Here is a 9861-nt window from a genome sequence, read left to right on the forward strand (position 1 = left end):
TAAATTACTCAGTAAATAAATTGTGATCGATTCTACCGTATTGACGAAATTATGTTGCCACTGAAATGTATTTGAGTGGCTTTTGTATTGTTATAATACAAAATGTAATCGCTAAAAAGTCGCTATCAACATCAAACATAATACCGCAATTAATTAACTTGTTAAGCCATGTCACCAATCATGTTGATTTAACGTTCAAATTACATTTTAAGAGCTAAATTCAGTATTGTTTAGCAGAGCAGGTATATTATATGCCTCTTAGCGAATTTACCATGTAGTAAATAAACTATTAACGTAGGTCTCATGGTAAGAGCTGGACCCGGGACCGATTTCATTTTTCGTTTGAAGGTCCCCAGAGGTAAAAACACCAAAACATAAGATTTCCCAATTTTTCTCTAAATCATTTTGAAGGGCTAAAAAACAAAAAATCATTTGGTATAGCCTATTGAAATGTTATTACACAGTTATTTGTTACGGAAAAGTTTAATAAAACTTTAATTTAAATTTACCGTGTTATGCTTAAGGTGAACAAGTAAACCGTTGGAGTTTGTTTACAGATATATTTTTATCACAATTGGCAAATTATTAATGTATTTCATACGAAGTTATTATTATTTTGCTAAAACACAGTTTATTGTCCTCCCTGTAGCAGCAAACCTATGTACTTGTTAACAGATGTAATTAAAATTCCAATTAGGGACTTGGTAATTCACTTAGTCTGCAGGTTTGCTGTGGCGTGGGTATTTTGGTCATTTTGGGTATGTTAGATTCCCCAGTCCCCTCAAAGTGTTGCAGATCCACATGGTGGTTCAGGTCCCACTCGACTCTCCTGATGCAGTAAAGTGCCGGTGCACAATGATGTGTTTTCTGTACCTGAATCCTCCCGACGGTCTATTCCCGGACAATTAATTCCCCAGTCTCCTCATAGTGTTTTAGGTCCGCCAAAGTTGTTCTTGTTCGCATTAATTCCTCCACTTCCCCTGGCTGAAATTCTCTTGGTCCTGGCATTTCGACGACCCTTCGTTTTCCCTGGAACTGTTCGTGTATGTCCTTCTGGGTCGGCAAAGGAATTTTGTCCCCTACAAGTATAAAATACTACATAAAAATCATTGTAGCAACAAATAACGGAGTACAAATATTTACCAAGGGAAATACCGTACCAAACGGAAATAAACAGAGAGATTGGTTTTTATATTTATTTATTTGTGTCCATCTTTAACTTTGGTATTATGTGTTTTTTTTGTTTTTTTATATAGACAACGGTCCAAACCCAGGTCTTGTTACTATCTAACTTCAACCTATTGTTAGATACCATCATTAATTGATAGACAAATGAATGGCTCCCCGGAAAAACGTTCCAAGCGCCAGAATTAGAGTTTGCAGGTTTTTGATAGAAAAACGTTCCTCGTGCTTTTGTCCATCAAGTGGTGTCATCTTTTGGCCGATTTTATAACTAAAACATTGAATTATGGGTAGGGGAATTTGGCACACCCTGGAAGAACGTTCCTTGTGCAGCGCATTGGGCAGACAAGACCATGTCTTCACCGGTGTCAGGCCTTATTAAACAATTAAATAGAGGCAAAAAGCGAAAGTTAAACATAGATTTTTAGAAGAAGGAAGTTAAGAAGAGTCATAGAAATAGCGGGAAAGAGTAAAAAACTACAAAAATGAAGTAGTGCCTGAAATTGTACCTATTTCTGAGGTAAGTGGAAAAACGTTACTTGTGCTACAACGCACACTACAGTTGAACACTATAACCTTTGTGATCCAGAATATTTACCAGGACATAGGAATTTAATTTCAATTTCTAAATACTTATTTAGTAAATTACAACCTAGCTGTTGTCAATTTACTATTTACTGTCTTATATGTTATTTTTATTAAGTGAATCGGCTGATTTATTTCAGGATTTCTCATGTTCCTGCACGCACAAGGGCTGCAAGACTATACCTTTTGTGACTGACTATACTGTTGACTATACCAAGATAATATGTTTTTTTACAAGATTTTGTGTGTTCTTTTAGTGAAATAAATTGAAATATTGTAAAATTAAAAGTCCCAAGCACACAAACAATATCAGCTTAATACAAAGGCTAAGGGTTATGTAGGCTACGTTTCGTTAACAAGATATTGTGTATTCTTTTAGTAAAATAAAATTCAATATTGTAAAAAAAAATCTTCCACTTGCAGTTTGAGAATTTCTGTATCTACCTCAGCAATAAAAAATAATGAATTATTGCAGCTATTAAAACTTTATTCTTTACAAAACGTTCCAAACGCCAGTATTGTAGAGTGCTATGTTTCAGTAGAAAAACGTTGCTTGTGCATATCAACTACGCCCAAGCAACGTTTTTCCACTACATTTACACTTAAAATGTCAAAAGCCTAATAATTTGGATTTTTACTTGAAAAAAAACCTAATGACATTGTTTCGACTACTGTAGACCTATCAAGTACAATCTAAAAAAATCCAAAAATAATCTTTAAAAAAATACTCTCTTAACGTTTTTTTAAGTTTCTGTAAAGTATACAAAACGGCGCATGGAACGTTTTTCCAGGGAGCCATTCAAATGTCAAATGAGACGTGGGTCTGGAAACGATCTCGTTTGTATCTAACTAGCAGCCTTCAGATTTTAAGGCCCAGCATTATAACCACAAGCTCATAAAACTATATCATAACAATTAAATGATCTACGTTAAAGACTAATGGTATCTTGACGGTGTATTTAGATTTTAAAATTGTGTTACATAGTTAAAATATTATGTTTTCTATTTTGTGACATTTTGTTTCATGTATGAGCCAAATCTTAAGCTTTTTAAACAATATCCGTAATTAATCCTGGTGATGCATAATTATGACATTTCGATAATGTTGTTTTACAAAAATAAATTCACCTACTTCCACAAAAGTTGAACTAACAGCGGCAAAACTTTTACTCAACGTTATTATCATGCAGTTCTACCATCAACAGCGACCACATAGTACAAATCAACCACTAGTGTGAATTTATCTACAACTTAGAATCGACAACGAAACAGTTTGTAAGGTGAACTCACATTTAGCCTCTTCCTCGGGGTCCCTGGGCCAAGGCTTGTTCATGTTGCCTATCACCTCGATGGAGTCTTCCTCTGGAACCTGCAGGCCCGGCACTAGGGGCCACCACATGTCGAAGGGGGGCTCCGGCAGCGGCCTTACATGGAACACTGGGTCCCTTTGTATCCCGGGACCCTTAATCTTAGTCGGACCATCACCACTGCACTTGGGCTTCTGCCTTCCTTGAATCTTTTTGAGCAGCTCTTTTTTGCTTGTTGCCTTTTTTATTTCCAGACCTTCGTCTGGGTTGGATCTCAACAATGATTCGTGGTCGTGGTTTTCCCTTGGGACGCTAAAGTATTTCTCCAGTGCAGCTAAAATCTCGTACCCGGTTTTTATTTTGAACCCGGGTAGCAGCACATTGTAGGGAACTACTTTCATTTCACTAAATCTTATTGGTATAATTTCCTTTGGTGAGGATCCAACAGTTGGTTTAGTATTTTCATTATTTGACATTTTAATGCTCTTTTTGTTTGGTTCGTGTGACGGAACATCACTTGTAGATTGTATCTTGGAGAAACCATGATTTTTTCTGTTCTTGTTCTTTTGTTTCTTTTTTCGACCCATTGTGCAACAAATTATCTTAAATTTAAGTACGGTTTTCCTGCACTCAACTAATTCAGCTTAATTTAAATGGTGATTTTAAAAACAGATATAAATTTATTTTTTGAAATTTAGATGAAATAAAAAGTGGCAACAATTAGCAAAATTAAATATTTTTTGCTTTTTCATAGACATAATTGATTTAACACTTTTTATTGTTCCAAATCGTTCAAAACATTAATTGTAAAGTTAAGTTATTTGATGTCATTGAATGTCGCAATTTGTATATCATTACAATGAATATATTTCACGGTTATCTTGCATCAATAACTTATTGTAATAGCTGCCAACACAGATGCGCAATGACAGCAGTCTCAAAACTCCTAGTGTAGTGTGAATCCTCTAATTTGTTTACATAATGTTTAACATCAACTAGTCAATATGTAAAGTGAAACTGCTTGCATTTGTTGTGTGAAGTTTCAGACTTGAGGCGAATTTTGTTGACTTATTGTAGGAAACTTGGGAATTTTTTTTTATGGCTAATATATCTATGAGATACCTAGTAGCCTTTGAATTATATTAAGATATGCAATGCTAAAAGGGTAACCCAGATTGAAAAATAAAAAATATTACAGTTTATTTATCACGACTGTTTAGTACTACCGAACTTTAAATTTTCAGGTAAATTATTTGCACTTGCATCTATGTTACATTTCTTCTGGTATTTTTATTGATCATGCTGGAACATACTTAATACTACACTGTCTCTTAAATTTGAATTATATAACTGCGCGAACCTTTAACTAAACACCGTGTATTTTTGCAGGTACTAAGCTACTTACCATCAATTTGCTACGCCACAAAGATCCCCCCAGATACTTAGCCATGTCTATGTCTGACTTAGAGAACGATCCCCGGTATCCCTGGATAAAAGTGGAACATCGACCTCCTTCGCCGAAACCCAAGAAAAAGAAGGATCCGAACAAGAAACCCAAAGATCTCAACAAGGGACCGATCCCCACCGCCTACAGGGTCAGGTGTGTTACTATGTTGGTATCTATTTTAATATTGATTTTAAGAGATAGTTTATTCCAAATATCGCCCGCCCACTAAGTCACTCACGACTTCCACCCGGTGTTTTTTGACGACTCGTCTCATAGTAACACTACACGTTGTCGGTTGCAGAATAGCTAAGGACGGGACCAAGTGGCACTCTATTATAGACATCCTCAGACCCAACAGTCCACCCGTGGAGTGGCCTGAGTACCCTGACCGACCACTTGAAGACGACTTCCCTCAAGGTTTGTGATAAACACTAACTGTATACCAAAGGTCAAGTCCACCGTACAGTACGGTTTCAAAAATCTACACATTTACAATATTATGGTCAAAGTTATGAATAAGGTGGGTTGAAACTGCAATACCAGTGAAAGTATATTGGCCACAATCCAAGTATGTACTTTTAGAAGTGGAGTATTAGTTTTATAATAATACATAATGCTACACTAGCACTATTATCTCAACTAATTGGCTTTAAATAGCTTTCTACACTTGCTTACTACAATCCAAAGCAGTTTTTAACCCTTAATAAGTATTTAACTGTTTTTATAGCAAATCTTCAAATTGTGTTTCATGTACGAGAGTATCTTTTAGTCAGAACACCTGTATTTTACAGGTATGAACACCTATTTTGAACAACTCTCCGACTGGGACCTCGAAGATCCTGAATGTGTCATTAAAAAATTGGGAATACCAGAAAGGGAGAGATTCAAACTCCGCAAGAAGAAGAAGCGCAAAATGCCTAAAGACTTAGAGAAACTAGAGGCAAAACTCAACGCACCGGACGAATTTCCTAACGGGCCTCCTTGTGGAATTCCAACGTACGTGGAAAACCCAGAATTGATAGAGGATGATAGTTCTTACGATAACGACACATTTGACACAGTAGGGCTATACCCGGCGACGGGTTATGGGGGAGGATTGACTGACAAACCCCCAGAAGACGACTCCTACTACCCGGAGTCCGGAGAGATGGACGTGGACTCTGGTGAAATCAGCTCCTATGGGTATAACATGGACCGCGAAAAGATGTGGAAGGAACTACAGGCGATATAGACGGGGGTAGTAAACACCCTTTCAGTATGCTGTTCCTGTAAATCATTTAAATTGACTATGGACATAACTATTTGGTATCCCATTTGGCAGTTGACAATATAACATTGTTTTAACCGGGAAATTCAGGTAGACGCCGAAAAAGGGTTTGTACTCTTAAAGGTCCCTCCCAGGCGCATCAAAAAGGGCTTTAACACTTCCTAGAACATTTTTCACGTGTTAATTGACAAAGGATAAAGAAACAACAGCTCAGATGACATAAATATACATAAATGTATTTATACCCTTTACACTATAGGCCAGCAAATAAGGCGAAGACTTGACCGCTCGACATATCTTGTTCCATTGCTTGACGAAACGGAGCACCTGTTGTAATGCTTAGTTTAGGCATAGCAATTATATGTCGAATGAATTAACCTTATTTCAGGAATTTTATTTTTAATCATAACCTATAAGACCAGTGTATCATTTGCTTTTTTGAGTTGCGAGTAAAAAGGTATGACTTAAAATTTTATGGTAAAAAAGTTAGTCTTTAAGAAACCTATGCTTTACATCTGTGTTGGTAATAGAGTTTTCTATGTTTCAATTCCTTGCAAGATTTTATAATTTTCCATATATTATAGTTAATTAGGACGTCATTTTAGTCCAGCACTTGTTTCAATGCTTTTTTTTACATCTGAAAATGCATGCCAAATATCAACATAATATGTATTGTTCAAATAAGTGTAAAATTTTAAAATACGAATTTTTCTTTGTTCCCCACTAGTTTCTAATATTCTTGCTCCACAATCAGTAACAATTTTATAGTGTAGTTGGCTAGTTAACTTGTTTATATACGTCTGCAATTATTCTTTTAGCGAACGTCGTTATAGAGAAGTAGCTATTACCGTAGATGGCACGGTAAGACCTAGAACTGGGGCAGATTTTCATTTTAATGTTTCTAGATGCTAAAAAAAACCATTCGTAAAAATGTCTATATACAGAGTGTTTCAACATACAGCTGTTGGATTACTACTGAATGACGTGTACGTTTGAGATTGTGTATTTTTCGAGACACAATCGGTGTATTTGCATAAATTGACTCTAAAATAACATAATTTCGTGATTAAATTATCATTTTATAAAAATTTACAGTACACTAGTTTAGTATATGGCTAACAGATCTCTATTGAACATTTAACCAGAATAAATTAATAGTTGGGAACTGCTAAGTACCCATTGTAAACCAATTTAATTTACACTGAAATATAATCTACAATAATTTCATAGTTACATGAGTTAATACTGCTTCCTTTAGCCACACGAAATTTTAATTAATAAATTGAAACATTCTAGTAGGAATTTATTACAAACTGGTATTATCTTAAGGTTTATTCGCTTAAGCGTATTTTCAAGCAGGACCCTACTTCATGATTTTTATATCCAACTCCTCGTCCCTCAAACTTGTAATGAGATCGTTATTTATGATTCAATAGACATTTCAACTATGTCAAAAAGCCTATTTCAGCGAATTTCCTTATAGCGAAGTAGCTATTACAGCAGGTGGCACAGTAAGACCTATGCCCGGGACCGATTTTCTTTTTCATTTTGATGTCCCTAGAGGCGAAAAACAACGTTCGTTCAAATTTGTATATATTTTTATATTCCGTGAACGCGATAACTTGAGTAATTTTTGTCTGATTTTGATGAAATTTTGTTTAAAGGTGTAAGGCAGAATAAACTTGAATGAGTTCGCAAATCAGCATTATTGGACGATGGAAACGGTTTTTTACGGGGGGTTTATGGGGTAAAAAATAGTTTTTCTCATTTTTGACCCTCAAACCACAAAATTGCCCAATTTGTATCTAGACCTTTTTAAAGAGCTAAAAAAACATACTTTAGTATAGAAAAAAGTTTTGTACGGTTATTAGAAACGGGGAAAATTCTAAAAATTGTAAATTTAAAATTCCCTATTCCTATGGAGAATATTGTAAAATGTTGTAGTTTGCTTGCTTATGGATATATTTTGATCTAACCTGGCAAATTTATTTATTTTATACTAAGCTCTATTAATATTTTACAAAAAAAATACACTTTATTAGTTTCCTTATAGCAGCAAACCTAGATAATCATTAGATTTAATTGCAAATCAATTCAGACAAATTGAAATTCACTTATTCGGCAGGTTTGCTGCGGCGAGGGTATTTTCTTTATTTTTTTATATACGTAGTTTTTCCAAAATGCAGAATTGCCATTCCAGCTGTTGTCACGCACGGGTTATCCTGACATAAACTACACATTGGAGTTGACAGCTGGACAACAGTGAAGCAGAGTGGTCAATACAAGACTGGAATTTCAAGTAAGGGAGCAAACACACTGCAAAAACATACCCTTTGTAGCTACATTGTTTTGTGGGAGGAAGCTGTGTTGTTTGTTGCTATACTCTCCCCTTACATCCTAGTCCCTGACCAGGAATCATTTTACACATTATTTTAAACTAGGTCTTGAGACTTGCGAAATTATTAGATGAAGGTAATGATATTTATAGGCATACCTAATGGATGCGATGCTCCCTGGTGTGGATTAACGTCCGCACTAGTGAGTACTACGACTATCCGCAGTATTATCCTGATAGACCAATTCTTTATTTACAAGGAAAAGATTAGGATTGCACTATAACTTGTCCCTTAGTTGCCATTGGCAGTGTTATAACAGCTGAGTCTAAGGAACATGTCGGCCTTAGTAACTAAAAAGACTACAAGATCACGCCACTCATCCTTCACTCATATTTGGGTTAAAATACGCACATAGTGGCATCCCCATCTTAAATAATTGATTGACATTTTTTGAAGCTGGAACTACGTGGCCGAAGACTTTCGTGCGCTGTTCCTCAAACTCATTACTACTGGTGCAGGAATTCTACTATCTAGAATAACACGACAGAGTGGAACTATAATTTAACCATCTTCATATTCATGTTGCAAAACATTATTTGTGAAGTAAGAAGTATGATTAATGCACTGTAATTTGTATAACTACTCAAGGATCTAGTACAATTTATAAGGGTAAAATTACCTAATTTCAATGTTTATATCCCATCACATTACTACCATGCATTTGCTGTGTGATACTTATTTATAAAATTAACTATAAGTTTTCCTATTCACTTCAACTATATCTAACGTTATATGCTAACTCAAAGGACGAATTGGACTTTAGTTTAACCCAACCAGACTAAAATATTCAGTGGGTAGGTTCATTGAGTGGGTGGACCAGCGAGTTGTAAATTTCACTGGCTATGTTAGGACTACTGTATCAACCATATTACTCAGAGTTTAACAAGTGAAGCCAACAAACTACAACTTAACATTCTTGCAGGCAACAATTAGCTGTATGAAAAGCTTTTAAATAAATCGGAAATTTAACAAGTTACAAAACTTACCAACATTTACATAAATATATTTTTACCGTTTTTCAACTCTCACTGTCTGTCTCCATACACCTAATCTGTGAGGTGATATAAAGACTTTTGCGTTACTGTAAAAATCAGAAGTGTAAGTCAGTGTTGACGGTGATAATTTGTAATATTTTCTATTTACTGTAGTTAATGTTCTAGCCAATCATCAGCCGAACTTGTATTGCGAAAATCTATCAAAGATTTGTGTTCAAACCAAACAATCGAAACATAACAATACAAATTGGCGAACGGAACAGAGAAGAAAAATGCAAAACCTCTTAAAATATACAGCTATCTTCTCTTTAATGTTATTTTACCTGAAAGTCAAACACTGTCTAACGAGTAGATTAGATTAATGTAAAACAATGTATACAAAACATTTTACTAGATCTAGCTCCTTAAAATTACGAATCTAAACAGAAAAGTGTTTTAACCATCGTAAAATTATTCCTTGTTCAAAACAAACCTCGAAAAGACCAACATAGCTGCAACACCCTGGCTAATTTCCTGAGGGACAGAGTAAATAACTCGCAGTACTTTGTCTGCAAAATTCACAGACCAATTTCGCTGAGAGTACAGGATTGAGATGGCGGTAAATTTTGGTTAGTGTAGTGGCAACACTGTACATCTTCTCTGCCACCGTTAGTTCAACAGGTAGTGCCAACGTAACACGTGA

At 35.3% G+C, this 9861-nt stretch overlaps 2 protein-coding genes across 2 annotated transcripts; one reads left to right on the plus strand and one right to left on the minus strand.

The window, feature by feature from the left end:
• Nucleotides 1-833: 833 nt before the first annotated feature.
• Nucleotides 834-3475, minus strand: LOC129000274 (uncharacterized). The gene is made up of 2 exons (XM_054427234.1): nucleotides 3058-3475; nucleotides 834-1079 (listed from the first exon to the last, which is right to left on the minus strand). Exons 1-2 carry the CDS (start codon nucleotides 3473-3475, stop codon nucleotides 892-894), a joined length of 606 nt encoding a protein of 201 aa, XP_054283209.1. The 3' UTR covers nucleotides 834-891.
• A 990-nt stretch (nucleotides 3476-4465) lies between these two features.
• Nucleotides 4466-5810, plus strand: LOC129001855 (uncharacterized). Its single transcript, XM_054429311.1, has 3 exons — nucleotides 4466-4674; nucleotides 4823-4938; nucleotides 5313-5810. The coding sequence occupies exons 1-3, from the start codon at nucleotides 4523-4525 to the stop codon at nucleotides 5750-5752; spliced, it is 708 nt and encodes a 235-aa protein (XP_054285286.1). The 5' UTR covers nucleotides 4466-4522; the 3' UTR covers nucleotides 5753-5810.
• The last annotated feature ends 4051 nt before the right edge of the window (nucleotides 5811-9861 follow it).

Source organism: Macrosteles quadrilineatus, unplaced genomic scaffold (assembly GCF_028750875.1).
Source record: "Macrosteles quadrilineatus isolate MER2022 unplaced genomic scaffold, UCM_ALF_1.0 Scaffold_8__2_contigs__length_117827958, whole genome shotgun sequence".
Taxonomy (NCBI): Eukaryota; Metazoa; Arthropoda; class Insecta; order Hemiptera; family Cicadellidae; genus Macrosteles; species Macrosteles quadrilineatus.